Source organism: Centropristis striata, chromosome 13 (assembly GCF_030273125.1).
Source record: "Centropristis striata isolate RG_2023a ecotype Rhode Island chromosome 13, C.striata_1.0, whole genome shotgun sequence".
NCBI lineage: Eukaryota > Metazoa > Chordata > Actinopteri > Perciformes > Serranidae > Centropristis > Centropristis striata.
The window spans coordinates 17,942,996-17,964,965 of NC_081529.1; the positions used below are offsets into that span (position 1 = coordinate 17,942,996).

The 21,970-nt window shown below is 41.5% G+C and overlaps 1 protein-coding gene across 1 annotated transcript in view; it reads left to right on the forward strand.

Moving 5' to 3' along the window:
- Positions 1–12,079, forward strand: part of rnd2 (Rho family GTPase 2) — a 30,611-nt gene extending 18,532 nt beyond the window's left edge. The window contains exons 3-5 of the mRNA XM_059348165.1: positions 5,388–5,497; positions 8,286–8,420; positions 10,926–12,079. Coding sequence (XP_059204148.1) covers positions 5,388–5,497; positions 8,286–8,420; positions 10,926–11,195 — 515 coding nt within the window. The 3' untranslated portion in view covers positions 11,196–12,079. The remainder of the gene's footprint in view (positions 1–5,387; positions 5,498–8,285; positions 8,421–10,925) is intronic.
- The last annotated feature ends 9,891 nt before the right edge of the window (positions 12,080–21,970 follow it).

Genomic DNA, 21,970 nt, shown 5'->3' on the forward strand with positions numbered 1-21,970 from the left:
GTTTGATTCTGGATGCAGGACTGTGAAAGAAAGTTTTGAGCAAACTCATATTCACATAATAAAACACACGCAGAATGGTACACCAGGTCAAAATAACTCCACCTCCTCTCGAAGAGTGTCTTAACAGCAGACTGTGTTTACCTCTGTTTGAGTAAGAACGCTGATTGAGGAGAAGCCATAACAGTTCACAACGCAGACCGGACCTTTAGCAATGAAAAGTTTACTCAACATCTTAAAGGATGGAGTGCCAACCCTCTTCTTCTCCTTCTTTTAGTCACCTTCAATCATCATTGCACCAGAGTCATTAGCCTCTGTGATCCCCTCGCTCTCCTGCTCTCTTCCTCCTTACTTCCTTTCAAGGCTTCACAATGAAGCCATTTGCATCCCTCCAGGTTGCTACGATACTCGGCCACCCCAACTTGAAATGTTTTGCCTTTGCTTTGAAGGTGAATTTCAAGAGGAAAACAGCTGCAGGAGAAGAAAAAAGACGCGGGGTATGTGCCGCTGAATGTGCTGTGTTTCTAAGGTTGCAGCTAACTCAATCACACTAACTGTTTTCATTTATTTGGCGACATTTGAGAGGGTGTTTGTTTCCCTATACCCTGCCTTTGTGTGTGTGCATGGGTGTTTTCCAGTATGTGGCCCTAATGAGGCTGTTAGTTGCTGTTGACTCCCTGCCATATGTGCACGAACACATCAGAGAGCCTGGAGGCAAAGACTATTCTTTCCCCCTCACTCATAATGGTTTGCTTTTTAGCTGCGTCTGCAATGAGCATGTAACAAACAGAAAGAGAAATCCTGCTGTGATGCTACAGATTAATGCACTAAAGGCTTTGTTCATTGATGCACAAGTCAATTTCAGAAAGAAATTTCTCTATCAAACTGCATCATTTGTGTTTTCTTGTGAGGTCTAATTCACTGTTTGAAATTCTCATGAGCAGATAGAGAGCTGTCATGTTTCAGACAGATTGTCCTTATGGGGGAATGGCTGTGTCGGGGGAAAGGAGGCATAAATGAAGTCATACCACAAACCCTGAAGCCTTATTACTGTACATTAGCGCTCCACTAAGTTCCTGTCCGCGTGAACATCCTCTGGGATATTTCTGGCCTTTGATGAAGCTCGACTGATGGCTGGTGAGGAACGCTTTCCTCCCACCTCTGTCACCTCTGCCTCTGCGGAGCCTCCTGTGTGGTGCTGCATCGTGGCTTAGCGCTAATTAGCCCTGTGGAAGCAAAGACAGAAATCCACTTTCCACTGTGAGGGATCGCCGACGCTAAATCAGGCTAATGCTAATGCTGGAGGAGCTTTTTGCGAGGGGTGTTTTATGCCTGTCCTTGGCACGACATGGCAGGGTCCCACTCCTTTGCCAGGCATGATGGTTTTTAGTGGTTCCTGCCAGGCTGCGCTCCCCTCCCTCACCCTCCTGCTCCATCCATCTCATCCTGCTCTGTCTGAAATTCAATTGACCTTTTGTTCCACCTCACAGTGAATGGGCACAGGCCAGCTCCACCAATAGCCAACCCAGAGATCTCATACCTCTTTATTTGATCTGTCCTGCCGAGTCCAGTGCTTTCATTACCTACCCAAACACCCACTGCACCACCCCCACCTCCTCCACTCCTCTACAGCTACATCCTCTTTTATCTCTGCTCATGTCTCTTTGCTAGAAGGGGGACAAGAGCATTTCATGTGGTGGAGGTGATATATTTTACAATCAGGAGAAAACTCTTTTTCCTCCTCCCCGTGTTCTTGATCGTTATGGTGATTGGCTTTTATTTGTGCCTGCTCGGCTTGTTTTAAACACAGCACTTTTTCTCCTCCGAGGACTTTTTCTGACTTTGCAAAAGTGCTGATGTAGCTTCCCTGTCGCTCACGGCAGAAGAGCTCTGAATTGCTGCACTGTGACGAGGCATGTCGTGACCCTGGCCTGTCAATCACTTTGATAATTTGGGATTGACATATTGATCCCAACAGCCTCATTCCAGTCTCTAATTACATCTTAAGTCAAACAAGCCTCATTGTCTCAACTTTCCTTCATCTGACATCTCTTCCTCATCATCTGGATTCTGCTTTAATTCCCTGGTTGCTTCTCTCATCATCTCATGCTTCCCCACCTTGCCCTCGCCCCGGCGTCAAAGTCATTAAATCTCTTCTGTCCCCTCTCCACCCCACATGCTCTGTCTCTTTTCTTCTTCAGCTCTAACCTCAGTACAGGTCTGCTGCACTGTGATACATACTAAAGACCAACTTCAGCAGCTACAGCACCTCATGTGTGACCACTACCAATCAGAGCTCGCTGTCGTACAATGTGTGCTTTGCTGACTGCTGGACTTGGCATCCGTGTGATTGGGTGGGTGTGTGTGTGTGTGTGTGTGTGTGTGTGTGTGTGCGTGCAAGTCCTGCTCTCTCAGCAGTACAAAACAGTAGCAATCTTGTGTTAATAATACGAGGAGCAGAGTGGGAATTCCTGATAATGTCCTGTAAGGTATCGGCTAAAATGACATTTATTTTTCATTTCTTTCTTCTATATTACACTGAAAATGTGATTACAGTGTTTGTTTTTAAAGGTGGAGAAAACAAGATTGTCAAAAGTGTTTGTATCAGAGAGAACTGTCTCTGTATTGTTTTCACACTGATTCACATGCACTAAGCTCCCAGGAACTGTGCCAGGCTGTGCAGCAAATTTGCAATGGCTGTTACAGTTGGCATTGCAAGTCACGTGATGTGAAGAGGCTCAGAGACACTATTTCCTACAACCCATCATTACAAAAGGATATGCTGTTAAAACAATGCAAACAATTGTATCATGACAAAGTTGTGTCACCACAATTTCAGCTATAAAGGCCAATCAAATTACAGAGAGCTGTATCAGTATATTTTCCTGACCATCATAGGCTCTATAATGCACAAAAATGCACACAATTTTTACATTTCATGCACTTAACGAATTACATTAGAATAAACAGGACACCATTTTGAATCACAGTATCCAGTTATCACATGATCAGCAGTAAAACCAATCTGTACTGGCTGTGCTGTGAGAGTGTGGTAGCACACAGCTCGACAAAACCACCAAGCGCTGCGCTCAAAGTTCAGATTATTTGACCTTGTTTTTCCACGACCTTTCAAAGTGCAACCAATAGGATAACAGTTTGTAACCTATTGACACAAGCAAGCAGGGAAAACTTTTCTGTGTTTCAGAGTTCCACCATCTACAGAACTGCATTAAAAACATTTTGGCAGGAAAAGTAATGCATGGCTAAATGTCAGCAGTCACATGGGGCTGACTCGAGATAGTATACTAACTTAAAAAAAAGAGTCCTTTTGTTTAACATGCTAGTGTTTCTGGTGGATGTGTGTAATTGAGTGTATATGTTTACAACATGAACATCATTAATTCTGTAATAATTCGATTTCCCCGACCTAAAGTTAACCAGAGAGAGGGGGGCGCTACAGGAAGCAGCATTTTAACAGGAGGGAAACTATTTTTTATTTGATGGGGAACAAACTTCAGCACAACACCATCATGGCTTCTGCATGTCAGACAAACAGCTATACCTCTACTGCCGATGCTAGTTTGTATGAATATTTGAAGGAGTTTTAATATGAACAAACAAGTACAGATTACACAGATAAAATCTCACATTTTCATGCAAATTGTGCCAACCAGGACTGAAAAAACAAGTCCAAAAGTCAGGCATATTGGCAACAAATCTGAAAAGGCACACTGAGTTGAAGCATCCTAGTTCAGTGCACCTTTCTTGAACACTGAACCAGCTGCACAGATAGGTCTGGTTATGCAAGACTGTTGGGACTGTGAACTTAGTTCAAAATTCAAAACTGTGAACTTTGAGCATGAACTACTTTATTTTAATATGTGTGAATTGTGTAAACTTGCACAACACTGACTACATATTAATAGCATAAAGATGCATGTTTCAAAACATTTCTAACCAAAAGTCTTATCAGATTAGATCAGAATATTTGTTAGCACTTAATGGAAAAGTGCATTTTTATTGAGAAGCACAATATAAATAAAACTGTTTCTCTCACTTGGAGGGGAAAAAAAGCATCAATCTTTAATGTGCAGGCTGTTAAATTGTTCTCAGTGGGGAGGCAGCAGGTCAGCATGGGACAGCCGGCTGAATAACTGGGGCTACGGGCCGCGTGCAGCTATTGTCATTCCATCATTAACAAAGAGAACATAGTGATGCTAAAACAGGCTGTAGCACCATTGTGCAGACTCCATTTACCCTGCCAGACAAAGGCATGCAGCTCTTTAACACGCTGACTGCCTATTGTGTCAGGTCTAGTATGAAGCACGTCAACAGCAAGTATAATCTATAATTATCCTAATCAGTCTGTGTGACATTAAGGGATTAAGTGTTTTGGGAGTTGTTTTATATATAAAAGTGTGCATCATTCATCTACAGCATGTGATTTACAGATTCATAGGCATTTATAGCAGGTGTAAGTGTAAAATGTGGCAATTTTTTAACAAACCTTTGAGTTTTCATGACTCTAAATTTATGCAGTCAGGGTACTGTTGCTATCGAAATGTAAGAGTTCAAATCCATACCAGCTCCCACGGGAGGCAGGAGGGAGGGTGCCCACCACCACAGCCACATTTCCAGAGAGAGAGAGAGAGCCCAGATATTTTTACAAGCCTCCTAATGAGAGCTGTAAGAGCACAGGACCTGTGTAACCGAGCTGCTTATGAAAGTACAGAGGCACCACGCCGCCTTCAAATTTGATCAAGGTACAGAAATGAAAAAGAGAGAGAGGGGAGGGCGTGTGAGTGCATGTGAATCTCATATAGTCAGAAAGAAATGGAAGATTTTAAAAACAAGGACCATTTGTAGAGAGACTGGAGAGGGATGAGTCGAGAGAATTAAGGGGTTCAACCTTTAGTTTGGCCTTTGTGCTGGCATTCGCTGTTGTTTCAAGATGATTATAAATTGTGTGCACAAGTCCTCCCGTCCCCCAACCCACTATAATTCACTTTTGAGTGTGTGCATCTCTGAGTAACCCCTCGACATTCCTCCCGAAGCGCTGTGATAAAGGGAGGCCACAGCTGTGTGCAAGCCCAAGAGACGAAGATACTCAAATATGTGCACACAACTGTTAAGAAAAAGACTCATTTGCATCTGCGAAGCGCATTCAAGCCACAGCATGTCCAAGTTTATGTCACAGCCTCTGCTTTAATGGGCTATCCATGTATTATTGACCTTTAGATCACCTTCCAGGGATTTGCAGTATGTTTCTAATTGACAGAATAAGCCATATGGCCGGGATGGAGATTCTCATGGGGTTAATTCAGGTTTACACACAGGAATTCCTCTGAAGACACCATGACCTTATGCCATATGCTATTGTGTCTCCACAGGTTCCTCTTATTACGACAACGTGAGGCCACTGGCGTATCCTGACTCAGATGCAGTTCTTGTCTGTTTTGACATCAGCCGCCCGGAGACTCTGGACAGTGTCATAAAGAAGGTCAGTGTTTTATTATTTTTTTTACTTCATCTCTTCCTCTCAAGGCTTTGGATCAGCATTTAATATCTGCTGTGACACTGGAGAACGAACCGGAAAAAATTCACTTTTTCCCGATCAGCATCTTAGCACCCACTCAGATTTCTGAGCCAGCAGCTTGCATTTTCATGGCTCAACAATAGAGCAAATCAGCACAGAGGTTAGAGCCTGCCGGTCCTTTATCTCATCAAAACGTCCATGGATACTTGACCCTCGTCTTTCTGAGGGAATAGAAGGTCACAGTGAAGAATGAGAGCAGAGACTTTGCACCCGGGTGGGTTCGAGAGGAATATCAGATACGCAAATTAGCCACATCAGCTGTATCAAAGAAGAGCTGCTGCAGAGCCTGCAGAGAGAGAAAATTGCCCTTCTGAAGGCATTTAAAATGTAAAGTTTTAAGCAGTACAGCTGGCCAGATGGTGGAACTTAATATGAGTAAGGTGGCTCATGGTTCAGACAGTGCGATACTGCGGTTGATATTAGGGCGGTGGTTAAAGTGTGATACTGGACGGGCGGGGTAAGTGGTCATGAATGTTTTTACAGCTGGTGGGAATACCTATTGTATATGCAGAGACACCCAACTTAATGGGTTTGTTTGGGCGCATTTGTGTCATGTAAAACAGGAGTGTGCCTTTTAGCGGTCTCTCATCTTGAAACCATGTGTGTGTGTTTGCCTTTGAACTGCGCTCCTTGTGGGCCAGAGACGGTTCCCACGGCCGGCCTGTTGACGTGTTTAGTGGTCTGAGAGGAGCTTTTAAAATGCTCGCGCAGACTTTGTAGATTTAACCCGAGACACCTTATTTTAAACTCACAAATATCTCTGTCAACAGGGGGAAGCAGAGCTGGCCGTCAAGCTCTTGGTTTTCCCATGAATCCCTTGGCAGGGGGTTGCCCTGACCCTTGACCCCTAGCTGTCGCCCTGGTAATCTCCAGAACTCAGGGGCACATGGAAAACCTGTTGCACAATCACCATCCCAAATTAGACTCTTGACCTCTAGAAACAAGCGGGTCACCAAGGTTCTTGGATGGCAGCTGGGGGAGGAGGCAGGGTTAAACAATCAAAGCTTTTGATTGGGTGTTAGAGGCAGAATAGGGATGGGCTTGAGAGCTCATAGGTCGCGTTCAACATGAAGGATGAATGGACACCCTGACATTCTGCACACGGCGTGTGGAGTACTTCAGGGCATCTGCTGAGTATTTGTGTGGCAGGGAGGAGACGCTGTGTTGGTTCAGCTGAGTTTCAAAAGTGACAGTTGATTTTAGAAATAACGGTCCAACCTTTTCTGTACACAACCTGAAATAGATTTGTTTATGGGAGCTGAGTGAGGAAAGTATATCACATACCTGGTACAACAGAGACCTATACCCAGATGGCATGAATAAAGATGCCATATTGTCACATAGTTCTTAAACTGCAGTAGTGTAATGACATTTTATTGAACAGTGAAACACTGTATGAGGCTCTGACAAATAATATCTGCCTTTATTAACAATGCTTTTACTTAGAAGTGAGATTATTAGCCTATTAACCGATTGTTTGTTTGACATAAAATTAATGAATTGAATCAATTCCATAACATTATCCTGCTCCAGTTGTGAGGATTTGTTGATTTTCTTTGTCTTATCTGAAAGTAAATTCAGTGTCTTTGGATTGTGAAGTTTTTGCCAGACAATAAAATAATTAAAAAACAAATTAATGTTATCAGTTTGTGCTTCAGGATATTATGCTGTGTATTTTACTGCTTTCTGACAATGAATTGTACAAAAGAATGTGTGATTGATTGCCAGATTAACTAATAATGAGAATAACTGCAGGGACATTGGGGACATTAACCTAACACTTTTTCTTGTGGCTAATTTTGTCCCAGGCACTTTTGAATGCACACGTAACTGGAAAATAGCTTGCACCAAAAAAATGTCAAATCAAATCTCAAATGCTTTGAGAGAGGTTTATTTGCACACTAAAAAAAACTGAAACTAAACTACAAACTAAAATTACCAAAACAACATGCATGCAGCAGTCAGTTGCTGCTGTGGATGAGATGCATACGGATGACTGTTACTTGTGTGGCCAATTATATGCTGAATTTATTCATACAGTCGACCCTGCAGAAAGCCTACAATTTTCCCTTCTGATGCGCTGTTCTGCAATTTTTTCTTAACCCACGGTAATAACTCTGTCTTCTTCTACCTCATACTGATGCACCTATAATGTGGGCTAAAGTTGCATAAATAGAAGAAAAAATAGTTTTTCATCCAAGCCCTTATTTCCCCAACAAACATTTTCAGTCTAGAAATGATTGAAAATAAATCACAATCTCCCAGAGCCCAAGAAGATGTCAAATTATTTGTTTTGTCTAATCAACAGTCAAAAACCAATGACAATGGCAGTAAACAGAGAAACAGCAAATTATTCTTCACTTTTGCCTGATAAGACGATCAGTATAATATAAAAAATATTGCTGTTTAGTTTTCTGGTGGTTAAGAACTGGACTTGTACTAATTGTTTCAGTTAAATTTCAGTACTCGTTAAATCTCATGTATGCTGATATCAGTAGATTCAGAACCCTTTGACTCCTTTTACCGGAACAAATGTGTTTTTATCAGAGGCTCAGGTATCAGTGTCAGAGCAGCCAGAGGTCATCAGTGTAACTCAGTGGCTCAGCACTCAGTACAGGCAGCTCTACTCTCACATTTGGCACCATCACTGATGTATGTCTGTGTCTCTCTGTGTCGGTTCATGTCTCAACAGTGGCAAGGGGAGACGCAGGAGTTTTGTCCCAATGCCAAAGTGGTGCTGGTGGGCTGTAAGCTGGACATGAGGACAGACGTCAGCACCCTGAGGGAGCTCTCCAAGCAGCGGCTCATCCCTGTTACCCACGAGCAGGTGAGAACAAGCAGATGATGGATATGTGAGGAGAAAAGGGTGGGATGAGTAATGAGTGAGGGACTCGGAAGGTGCCCTGGGGAACAAAAAGACAGATTTGAAAACAACACTGGATGCAGGAAAAGAAAATTAGAAAGCAATCCAGCGATTATATATGATTTTTCCATCTTGGATCAGCAGTGGCGTCGCTTTCTGGTGAAGTCCCCCAGGAAGGGAGTGTGAGAAGGGGCTCACGCAACACAATCAACCACCGCAGAATAAAAGCTGTGTGAAACCCCTTGGGAACATGTTGCTGGGGTTGGCGATTTGACCGAAATTTGCTGACAAGCATTGTAAGGTTGCTTATGGTGAGGGCCGCGGAAGAAGCACGGGCAGTTAGTGGAGTTTATGTCGAGGGACACATTTTTTCCCCTGAAATGAAATATTCATGCAGATTTAGGGATTTTCAAAATGCAGGATGAATAGAAAAATGGACATTGATAAATGAGTGAGCCCTTTTATCACATGCCGCCATGACCTCTAAGCCAAGGGGATGGGGAGAAGCAGGAGGCGATGATAAACTGTTCTGTAAATCTGTGAATTTTAATCAGCTTTCAGCGTGTTCATTTTGTGCTCTCCCGTGTTGGACATACAAAAAGTGGAGGGGCTTTTTCACCACCACACAAAAGCCCCCAGAACAAAGGAGCCTTTTTTCCGAGAGAGCTCGCCGGAGGCTAAAAGCATGCAGCCTCCAAAAAAGAAAAAAAAAAATCAGGAACAGAAAACAACAGACAGTTCATGTAAATAAGATACATAAACAAAAGATAGAGTGGCAAACCACAGAGCTAATGTAAAATAGCTGGGGACCATTTGTGGCCAGGCCTACATTAAGCTATTGTTCTGCTCCTTCTCAGTCATTATTTTCCATCTGAGGCAACTACTGTTTGTCTGTCCAACATGCCCAGTAAATGTGTGTCACACAACAGATGCCAAAGCTGGACACAATAAACATTTGGGTGCTCTAATCCAACAGCCTATGTTGTTATCCTGTTGTTGATCCTAAATTGAATTCCAACACAGCTGAGGAGTCACCGACAAGAGTGACCACTACGTGAACTCCAGACATTTCTGCACTAATCTGCCCGAGATCCGATCGAGCTTTTCCGCTTGTCACAACCATCTCTACCTCTGTCCCCCCCCTCTCCTCACTCCCGCCGCCACAGCCACCACCCCTGAATCTAAATCTGCCGTTCCACCTAATGAGGACTTCATTGCTTCTTATATGCGGCTCAGTGCACAGCAGTGATAAAAATCAAACCACGTCCACTGGGGATGAAAAGCTCTCTCTGTGTTGGAGAGCATGCGATTTTAGGGTCATGGGAAATGCAGTTCTGTTTCATCTGTTACAACCTTTGCATGTCTTGATCCTGCGTGAATGTGGGTTTAAAGTCATGCAACAAGAGACGACGCTGTACTGTACTGTAGCAGAGAGAGAAGCTCGGGGACTCTAAAATTAAATTTGTCTCTAATTTGATTTCAAGCAAACAATTTACGGTCTCAATTAACTGGGTATATTGTAACATTACTCAGGGGTGAGCTCTTGTGCTGGAGGAGTTTTGTTTGAGTTTAGTCTCTACTCTCTAAATAGCTGCACAGAGCATGTCCGCACCGGCTCAGTAGGCTCTGTTCCCACTCTCTTAACAACAGAGCAAGGAGTCAGAGCATCTACATTATTCATGCATCAGATGGAAGAGCTTCATTTGTCTCCAGACATGTTTAGATCATTGACATTCAGCCTACGGTTTAGATCGACATCTTTGTCTCGGATCTTTCTGCCTCTTTCTGGGACATTTAGTTTCCCACTCTTGAGATATGGAGCCAGCTTACGCGGCGATAGAATGACGGATGGGGTGCATGTTGTAAAATTTCATTTTCTCTGCGAGGCGCTCGCACAGCACCTTGATATGGAGTAAAGTCATGTCTAGCAAAGCCTTTAAAAGGAAACAGGAGAGAGGACATTGCTGTGTCACGGTCAGGAGTTCTATTAGAGAAGAGGCAGAATACAAAACCGCTGAAAGGAGGAAGAGTGCAACATAATGTGAAGATGTCAAGTTATACTAGCTGGGGTTTTCTTTTGACACTGCTGATAAAATGTTGCATGTTGTCTCCCCTTTCTCCTTTTATGTTTCCTGTAGAGCATAGTTGCTCAAAGTGCAGCCTGTGGGCCAGTGGCAGCCTTCAGAAACATTCTGTGCTGCCATATTTAATCTTCTGATGTCCATTTCAATACTTTAGATAGCTTTTTAATACAGTACTCAGCAACTGCAACAAACTGCGGCCTTTTTACAAGCATCTTTCAAGTTACAAATGAATACTTAGACGACTACGGGTTGCATTTTTTATGTGCGGTTCTCAATCATATGCTGGCTCCTCAGCCAAACTTTCACCGCTCCTGCTGTTCCTTTTGATTTGGAAAATGCAACATCTTGCTAATTGTCTCTTCCTTTGCCTCTCTCCGTCTCACAGGGCAGCACAATAGCTCGACAGATGGGGGCGGTGGCCTACGTTGAGTGCACCTCCAAGGTTTCCGAGAACAGCGTCCGGGACGTGTTCCACATCACCACGGTGGCGTCGGTGCGGCAACCGCACAAGCCTCAGCTAAAACGCAGCAGTTCCCGCAGAGGCCTGAAGCGAGTGTCACAGCTCCCCCTGCCGCCTCTGCCGGGTCGGACTGAGCAAATGGACGAGGCCCCGGCCATGAGGAAGGACCGGGCAAAGAGCTGCGTGCTAATGTAGAGACCCATCACTATAAATATATATATGTATATACATAAAACACAGAAATATATAACAGAGGAAGTCTATTTATTGTTTTGTTTTTTTCTTTCTCGTATTTTAATTTTTTGCACTGCAGAGGAGTGAGGAAAAAAGAAAACACTGCGCTGTGGAAAGAAATGCTTTGGATTTTTGCTCTTTTTTGATGCGTGTGTGAATATTTTTTAAGCTGTTTACATATTTGTGTTGTTTCGAAATGATGGCAAATTGGACTATCCCTCTGGACACGAGGAAGCTGCGATAGTGGAAATGCCATCTCGTCCCGGGTATTAAAGAGGAATTAATTTCCTGAAAGTGCTCTAATAGGAGGATGGCACGGCAGCGAGGCGGCAGTGAGGAGGGTGAAGTGCCTGTGTGGAGGACCATGTTGAAGCAGGACGTCTGGGGATGAAGCTTGTTGTTTTCAAAGACGGTACTGCTCAGCGAACATGAGGACTAATTGTCGCTCGCTGCACTGTCTCAAGTTGCTTCATATTCGAGAGGAAATGTAAAGTAATGCTGAAAAGGGATTCTAGTGATTAGACGAATGATGGCTCAAACCAAACATTAGGAGCTGGAAAAGAGATTTTGTAACACTGAAATATTGTGAAGGTTTGTGTGAGCATTACTACCACAAGTGCATTTTAGACGTCACAGCATATCTGATTTTATTTTGCTCATTTAACACTATTTTTTGTCATCAACTCCAACTGTGTCAGATTGATTCACTGAAGTTAATGCTGTTGTATCTATTCTATTTTAAAGATGTTTCTTTGTGGAAAATAAAGTGGTAAAATGTTGGGGTAAGGTAAAAATTAGTTTTTCTTTCACTAAAAATAAAGCAACAGCTTGACTGTATAGAGAAAGGACTATTTCTGATTTCATTTCTTTTTTTCATTACATGGCATCAGATATGTAAATCATGTGATTATTACAGACTGTAACCAACTGTCTCATTATGCTCAGATGGAGAAATCACTCACAATGCTCAATCTTTTCCCGTCCTCGTGCATTCCTCTACCAGCCTCCAAAAGCCATATCTGTAAATAATAACTGTCCATTTCCTGCTTTTATGTCATCTTGGTGCTCTCACGCTGCCCTGCAAGTCAAACAGCACTGCAGCCAGAGGAATGAGTCAGTCTTTCAAGGTAATGTGCACACTGTCCAGACCTCTCAGCTGGCAAAAACAAAATTGAACTGCAATGCAGCAGCACTGGAGCACTAATGTAATGTTTTTAAATGACGGACGCTGTACTATCGCAGGAGCTTCAAGCCTTTTCAGTACGACAGATGACATGACGGGAGTTCTTTCATCCGCAGAGAACAATTTTGCCATCCAGTTCATCCTGGGACGCCGAACCTCTCATAGTTGTTGTTTTATTCCCTGAATTGTTTCTATAAAACAGTCAGTTGGTCAGTCTCAATGTGGACAGTTTCTCTTAGAGTGTTTTTGAAGTTGGCAAGCTGCTGTATCCTGACAGCATTTAGGCTGAGGTGAGAGTGGACAGGCCTGTCTCCTGAAAGTCATAACACACTGGCAGCAAGTGAAAGCTTTACCTTTACAACTGTCAGTGTTGTCTGGCAACTTAGCTACAGTTACACACCTGCTAGACATTAAACCAATGACAAGATGAAAATGATGGATGAAATGTCAGGAAAAAAATGGGATAGATGAAGACAGAAACAAGCTTAAAGACAAGAAACAATGGGGAAAAGACAGACAGTGATGAGGTGGAAGTATTAAGGGATATTCCACCAAAGATATATCATTTGAGTATCAAACACCTTCTGAGAGCTTTAAATGTTGTGTTTCCATCACTGCCGGAACTGGAGCAAATAAATACTCGTGACTACTCCTGAGTCATTTGTCCCGGGAGTGAATGCAGATTGTAACCTTCCCCTCTAAAGATAAAAAAACAGATTTTTGTCCAGTGGAAAAGGTGATTTAGTGTTTGAAGCAATTACGGAGACAAGGAGAAGTTTCTGCGAATGTTTTGTTGCGTCTATATTTGTCATTGTAATATATTGTAAGTGCTGCAGAGGCAAGCTAGTCCACTATTCAGCAAAGGAGAGGGCTACACTTTGAGAGCCAGCTTGAGCCAACACAGAGGTGAACATTTGATACTCAAAAGATAGATTTTCAAGAAAGTAGAAAGGAGGAGGTGGGGCATTTTTTGGATGGACACATGAGTCACAGAGGAGCTGTAGGAAGGTGTTGCCCACGGCAGGAAATGAGCAGTGGAAATGAGGCCAGCACCCACAGCAGGGGCGCAAGACCTGCTGTGCCCCCACAGCTCGGACTGAGACTTAAGAGGATTAGTCTTGTGGTGCCAGCAAGTGTGTGTTTGTGCGTTTCACAGAGTGGGCACTGGGCAGCATCATCTCCGTTTCACTGGCCTGCATTTCCCCATCAGCCTGCATATCCATCAAATAAAGCAGTCACCCAGACGCTGATACAGACGTGTACATCTTGCCAAGATGAAGACAAATCAGCTGCTGCTTTGTTTGTGAAATTAGGCTGGCATCGGAGTTTATCTTGACAATCTACTCCCACTCACAGGCAGGTTTATTACCGCAGGATGTCTAGCCTCGATTTCAGGAATCTGATCAGCCATTTGCCCTTTACCGCTGAGACGGCAGCAGGATTAGAAGTACCTTTGTGGGTTCACGCTCTGATTCTGCATTCTTAAGTTTCTCCTTCTATTCCTCGCTATTCCTCGGCTCTGACAAGCACAGAGAACCCAGTCATTTTATCCCCGAAACGGCCAGAGCTGACGTCATGTGCACAGGAAGCACGCGATCCCAGACATTCTAGGCTAATTACTACAATTTGCAGATGGGGTTGTGTCCCCAGAGATGGCAGAGAACGAGACAGACACAGAGCGGCTGACAGAGACACATTGAGGAGGAGTGATGGACAGCTGCAGAGACAGACAAACAGAACTTGGCTTGCCTGCTGACAAAAGGCTACAGAGCAGAGCCACAAATTGCATACAGTCATGAGAGGACTTGTAATGAGAAACAGTATGTGACCAAACTGAACTCGCTCACACACACACATACACACACACACACACACACACACACAGGAAGGCGGCAGAGATTGTTGGCATTCCACATTCACAGTGAAAATTGACCATCATTGTACTGCACAAGCAAATGCCTTCAACAGCATATTAATCTGACAACCTTTCCCCTGTTACCCCTTAAGATTTTCAACTTTATTGTTTCCTGTTTCCCAGTAGATGAACTGAACAAAGTAGAGAGCAACCTGTCCCCTCCCTGAGGTGGTTTAGCAGCGAAAACACAGACTGTGGAGATTAATTATCCTACGGTTTAGTGCTTTCTACACTAAAGTGCTGCTAATTAAAATGTGTGAGCGTGTGTTTTTATATAGTTTGTCAGTGTGTGTGTGTGTGTGTGTGTGTGTGTGTGTGTCTTTATCCAAATTTGTCCATGTGTCTGACTTTACATCTGGGACCAGCATCTTATTGCAAAGAAAATGTTTTTTTGTTTTTTTTACATTTCAACATCAAAAGCAGAGCAGAGAGACTGACTGATGGGAGGAGTTATTGATATTTTAGAAGGCAGTGTTTGTTTTTTTTCATCATGTGTTTTCAGGTGGTTGCACACATACAGTATTTCCCTGAAGGATTAGAGGTTGTGTGAGGGGAGGTCTGGCAAGATGGGAAAGATGGAGTGGTTTGGCAATGATATTCAGTATCCAGCTCCTGAGTTTAAATTGGTTCTCCAGGCTGATGAACATCTTGGAGTGCATCCGTGGAAAATAAACCAGCCTTACTAATTTATTGATGGAAGGAACACATTTTGAGGATTTATTAAGAGTAACATGGCAGTGGCCTGTCTATATAGGCAGCTTTTCCCCATAAGGTGGACTAACAAGCTGAGCTTTTACCTGACACATGGTTGTTAGTTTCTTTGTTTTGAGCTATGCCAGGTCATGCTTCTAGAGATGGAAATGTTGGTTGGTCCACCACTTTGGTCAACAGTAAAATATCTCCACAACTTGTTAAAGAATTGTCTGGAAAATTTTTTTTCTTTCATGGTGATACATCCTAAAGACAATAATCGTTATCTGAACTTCCCTCTCATGTCATCAGAAGGTCAATGTTTCATTTATCTTCTGAAATACTCGTATAACATCTAGAAGTTAAACTGGCACATATTTTGAACAGACATGCATGGTTTCCAGAGGATATACCCCAGTGACTTTGGTAATCATCTGACATTTCCTCTAGCACCACCATGAGGCTGACATTCATGCTTTTAGGTGAAATATCTCAATAACTATTTGACATCTGACTTTCCTTCTAGCACCATCATCAGGTCAAAATTTCACTTTGTCCAATACTTAAACTAATGGGATTCCCATCATCTGTTGCCAATTAGAAAAAGGGTACCAAGCTAACATGCTTAACTATCATAGTGAACATCGTAAACATTTCACTGCTTAACACCACCGTGTTAGCATTGCATTGTGAGAATGTTTAATGTTCATGCTAATGTTCATATTCAGCTCAGTCAACATCAACATCCTGGGTCTGAAAAGTGAAGCCAATGCATTGTTGTGTTAAACCTGCATTAAATCTTATAAGACAGCAGGCAGTGACTCCACAGGTTGCAAAAAGAAGTCTAACTGCATAGAAATCAATGAGAAATTTACCATACTTCTCACTTGATTTATCACCCCAGTGAACATTTTCCTAATGAATTTATGGTCCCAATTGCTAGTTTCAAGCCTTCTTCAATACAGCACGATTATTTTCTGATTATGTTCTGCATGTTTATTTTGCAAATTATGGTCCCATTTATGGTAAAACAGACTATAAAACAGAGTGTGATGAAGGGTGTGGCTATTTTGTGACTGACACTGTGTTTTGGTCTTAGAACTTTGACCCTTCAGTGTGTTTCCAGTTCATGAAAGTTAATTCTGATGTCTTGTTCTGCATTAACCAAGATGTACATAACCAAGATAGCTGCCTAGCATTAGCTTATAACTTAGCATTCTCCTCCCCAGCTTCACCCTTTCATCCAAATATATTCACTTATGTTTCCACAAAAATTAAGATTGCTCCAGCCACACAATTCAAAACTGTACTCCACAAACCAACGACTCTACAGTCTATGGCAAGGGTCCCCAAACTATGGCCCGCGGGCCACTTCCGGCCCGCCAAAGCAATTGGAGTTGCCCACTTAACTATCCTAAACAATCCCTCTAAACATGGGCTGTTTTTTTAAAATTGTATTTATTATATATTTATTTATAAAATATCCACATGATTAAGGTAGACGTTCTAATTAAAATTGACCTAAGTTGTGAATTATTTACAGTAGTAGCTCATTTTCACCCCCTCACACAATGGTATATTCCGATCTACGTGATGCCAAGCCGTAAGTGTCCAGTTTTCGTGGGCAAGGCAAGCTAATGGAAAGTTATGGAGAGTCGGTCAACAAAATGTGGGAACGGAAAATAGATTCTGAATGCAGAATCTATTTTCACCTGTACCTGTTAAAAAAATCACATCACCTCATTGTTAACTGGCATCAGCTTGTGTTTTTATTTTCTACAAAATTAAAGGAATATCTGTGGTACTTCAAATAAACATGTGAAGACTTTTTATTACTTTTTTGCAAACCAACAGGTGGTGCCAAGGCCAACAAATGATCGTTATATTTACACAATAACACTGGTGGTCACTTTGGCCCATATCATTTCCTGTTATAGACTGACCCCGGCCCCCCATCACAGAAAGAAGTGGCCCCCACCGAAAAAAGTTTGGGGACCCCTGGTCTATGGTCTAAGTAGAGCCTCACAGAAGCCTAACACTTACAGTCTTTGTAAGCTTGCAGCAGCCACAGACTCTGTTACATGATATACATGTTCCGCTCCAGTAACTGGCTGAGTCTGATAGACATTTGTTTTCTGCACATATGATCAAGCTGGCAAACAAACCACCTGTCAGCAGCTAATTATGTGGTGAATAACTACAGCAGCAAGTTGCAGTTGAAATACTTTGTCACCTTGCAAGCAGCTGTTCTATATTTTGGGACAATCCAACAGACTGCTTGAGGTTTTCTTGTTCATTTAAATTTGAGGACAAAAGGTCATCAATCTGCTATAACACCTGCTGTATAACACCGTGGAATATGACTGCTGTGTGTATGTGGCGCCTTATAGTGTGATCATTAAACATGAATAACTTTTATTTGTACAACACTTTTCAAAAGAAAGTTATAAAGTGTTTTACAAGGTTAAACCAGGATGAAAACTAACATACCGGTAATAAATAAAATACCCAGCAATAATATAAGATAACAACAACAACATTAATAAAACCAATCTGACATGTTGGAAATAAAGCTTTTAAAATGATGCCACCGATTCTGTAGGAACTGATCTTAATCTGCAACATTATTATTATCTAAAGAGTCCAGTCAGGTAAATAAATCCCAACATCTCCCACCCGCCCGCCCCCTCGGCCACTTGGGTTGGAATTCTCATATTTGCTGCAGGGCGTCACCCATTTACATAGTCACACATTAGGGAGATGCCCTTTCAGTTGTTCACTGAGCAGCTCGACTGGAGCAGTCGGGGGTTTAGTGCCTTAATAAAGGTCACATCACTGTCAGCCACCGAGGGAGGGGAAGGCATTATCTATTCACTGCAGCCAGTAGTGTAAAATAATTTCACCTGTCCCTGTTACAGTTTGACCTGATGTGAAGCTTCTTTCAAAATGAGTGTTTGAGAAAATTCATATCTTAAAATATGTCAGGGACTAAGGCAAATGTCATGCGGTTAAAAAAAGATATAGTTAATTTCCATTATAAACCTGATATAATTTCCTTTGAGGAAAGAAAAAATGTTAATGTTCCAGTCCATTTATTTTCATCAGTTGTGATAGGAAGAACGTTAAAATAATCACCTAAACTTTCAACTTTTAATCTATTGGATATTTGACTTCCAATTAAGTGATTTGGATAATTGGTTGAAACTGAATTTAAAAACCTGTCTGATCAATAACAGTGTTGTCACATCCCCCTATCTCTGCAATAAAGCTGCCCAATAAAATGTAATTATGTTGGAAAGCAGAAATCATGTGGGAGTGAATATTATGTGAAAAAAGCTGAGAGAAGCTGAAATTATTATTGTTATTATTAAGTACCGCAAAGATGGCAGAAGTGCTTATTACATCTCAATTTCAACTTTTTTTTTTATCCTCGAGGGAAAATTGTTTTGCAGGCAGGTGAAACAAGAAAAACAGTCTTTAATCTAAAATGCACAAGACATAATGAAACACATTAAATATGTAATACACATGCTGAAACCTGTGAAAACTCATAAAAAACAATTAACACCCACACAAATGAATTATTAATTAATTTAGTTGAATAAAGATCATAATAATAAACGTTGGTGTTATATGATAATCACTTATAAATAAAACAATTTGTATCAGGACAAATAAAAATCAGTCCAATAGTGGCGCTCGGAGAGATTTTTCGCAAACATGATATAAAATGCATGCATTGTATTTTAATCATCTGCGGTCCATTTCAATGCTTTCACTTTTAGTAGCTTACATTTTATGAAGGTGGCCCCTGTCAGGCTATAAATGACACCTGTTAAAAGCTACTGGCTACTTGTATGGCAACTGCTAGTATATTGCAATTTTTGCAGGAATTACATCATAAGTGCTGGTGATGTGGAAGTGACATTTATGTATTTTTCCTTGTTCCCTGAATTGGCACAGTCATCAAAACTTTAAAAACACCTGCAGTAGAATAAACACACATTGGCAACTTTATTAGGTACACCTATGCTATATACCAGCTGCTATTTAATGCAAATATTTAATCAGCCAGTCACATGGCAGCAACTCAATGCATTTACACTGTAATAAATGATTTAGTAGTAATTTCATTTTACTTAATATATTTGATCAAATGTATTAAATATAAATGCGTCCTTGATTTTGAGGCAGTCGTTTAAGTAACTTTAACATAAAAATGTTTGAGATACAATCTACTTATTTTGATCAGATTAAATATAATCTTTATGTGTATGTAATTCTAAATCAAGAGAATTTTGAATGAATCCAACACAATGTAATTAGTCTGTTTTTAATTGACAGGCACTTCCTGTTAAGTTGTTATTAACTCAACTTGTAACGTAGTTAGATTTAATTAATAATATTGCGTGCAATCTGTTGCCTCAATTTTATTGAGTAGCTATTGTTTATCTTTTTTTACAGATGAAGACATGTAGACATGGTGAAACATCAGAATGGGGATGAAAGGTGATTTAAGTGACTTTAAACGTGACATGGTTGTTGGTGCCATGACGGGCTGGTCTAAGTATTTCACAAACTGTGGATCTACTGGAATTCTAACGCACGACCATCTCTCGAGTTTACAAGGAATGGTAAAAAAAAAATTGCATTGTTAATGCCAGAGGGCAGAGGAGAATGGACAGACTGGTTCCAGATAATAGAAAGGCAACAGTAACTCAAATAACCACTCGTAACAACCAAGAGCATCTCTAAACACAACACGACCAACCTTGAAGCAGATTGACTACAGCAGCTTAAGACCACGCTGCCACTTCATTAGGTACACATTGCTAGCTAATAAAGTCTCCAATGCGTGTTTATCATGAAAAAAAAGTTTCATAATTTAGCCATTTTTAAAGATCAAAATATAATCAAGTAATCCTTGGCAATGTATCTATAATCTAGTTGATTATAGTCACAACCTGACCAGAATTTCATCTGAGACCCACAGAGGTTTGACACAACTAAGCTTTGATAGGGCACTACTGTCATCAAAACCATAACAGGAAAATAAGGTCTGGAATGAGTTACATCTCATTTATTCTTAATATATCAAAGAGGAGTTTGTAATGTGTAGCGTAGTGATGTGAAGACTTTATGATACAAAAAAAAAAAAAAGCTGAGAAGATGTTTTATGAAACTTCCTGTGGTTTGAACAAACGTTATTGGCACTTTCAGCCTGAACAGCAGCGAGCTGTTACCCAGAGCAATATGAGGCTGAACAAACAGACAGCCATGCCAAACACAGTTAATGTTGTAATTGTTCCAATTTTGACACTCAACAATAAAAATGAAACAAAATTACCATTTATTTTTTACTTCAAAACAGTCACAGATTTCAGGTTCAAGAAACTGTAATTGACATAATTAGGGCCTTTAGACAATAAAGAGCTAATCATGCTGCTTTGTGTAATGCAGTCACTCAGCTTGATATTGAAAATGTGTAATTGCTGCATGTAATCCCACGTACCATGTGTGTGAGGATAATTATAATCCTGCCGCACCTTTGGATGTAAGAATAAGAAACCCAGACTGTCCAAACATAATATCAGCGAGGAGATAGACTCATCATCTATCATCTCTCCGGGGACAAAGTGTGTCAGCCTCTTGCTGGCTCAGTGGAGTTGATTATAGAGTAATAAAACCCTTGTCCACTTGTGTTTCTCAGAACAGGGTTGTCAGGGTAGCTAACCTGATGCTGGTACCCCTCCTCACAGGAGATGGGAGACTTTCTGATACAATACGAGTCCTGTTTGGACAATTAAACACACATTAGAGAGCTAGTCAGGTGTTCTGTCACCTCTCGCTGCAGTTGGGTTTTCCTTCCCATACGTGCGCCCTGAAGGCATTTCAGAACGTTGGACTGTTTATCATCCACAGCTCAGAATAACAATGCTGGTTGTAAATTACGACTATCATGAGAACAGAAAGCAGACAAGAAATACAAAACAAATTATTAAAAAGTGCCTTCTCTGACAACCTGATGGGATGAATAGTAATATGATCTTGGCAGAATGTGAATCTGACCCTGATCCCCGAATGAGTTTCCACAGAGACGCTGACGTCATGGCAACCGTGGTGGTGATGCCTCAGAATGATAATGAGCTTGCAGAGGCCCAAGACATGTTGTCAGTTACCTGGCGGAGGTGAGTCACTCAGAGGTACTCAGAGCACAAATACGGCAGCAAAACAAAACAAAAAAACATCAAAACGGCAGAACATGTCAGGAGGAAATAGCTAAAAAAAAAAAAGAGAGAGAGAAGAGAAGAAGAGTGGACATGGGTGGTTTATCAGGAGGGAAAAAAAACACTGAGCCGTTCCTAATCAGACCTGTGTAGCCTTGAGCACACACTCAAACATGACGCAAGGGCTGAAGTGTGTTTCGCTGGCTGCCCACTTTCTTTCCTCTCATCCTGCTTTGGCTCGCTCTGCATCATCAAGGGTCACTAATGTTGACCCAGGACACTAATGCTGCTGTGATTGTTCCCACCAAAACTCTTCAGACTTAGAAAACTTTTTTTTCCTTTGAAGATGGCTCCAAGAGCTTCTGTTGTTTTCTGTTGTTTGTGTGATTTTTTTTTGAGTCTGCGTGCATCCCAAATAAGTTGGGATGCTGTAAAAAGTAAATGAAAATAGAATTTATCAAATTCAAAATAGGTGTATATATTTAGAAAAAAACAAATGTTTCACAGTTTGAGCATTAAATATTTTGTGTTTTCAAATCATTGCATTTTGTTTTCATCAAGTTTTTACGTTTTTTGGAATGGGTTTGTACTTTTATACCAAATCCATGCCTAAATTCTGAAAACAGTATCTACAGTACAGGGATGCCCAGTGTCAGAGCACACGAAGCTCCACCACTCACTCGTTGCTTAAAATCCACCAGATAACATGAGCTCCAAGAGC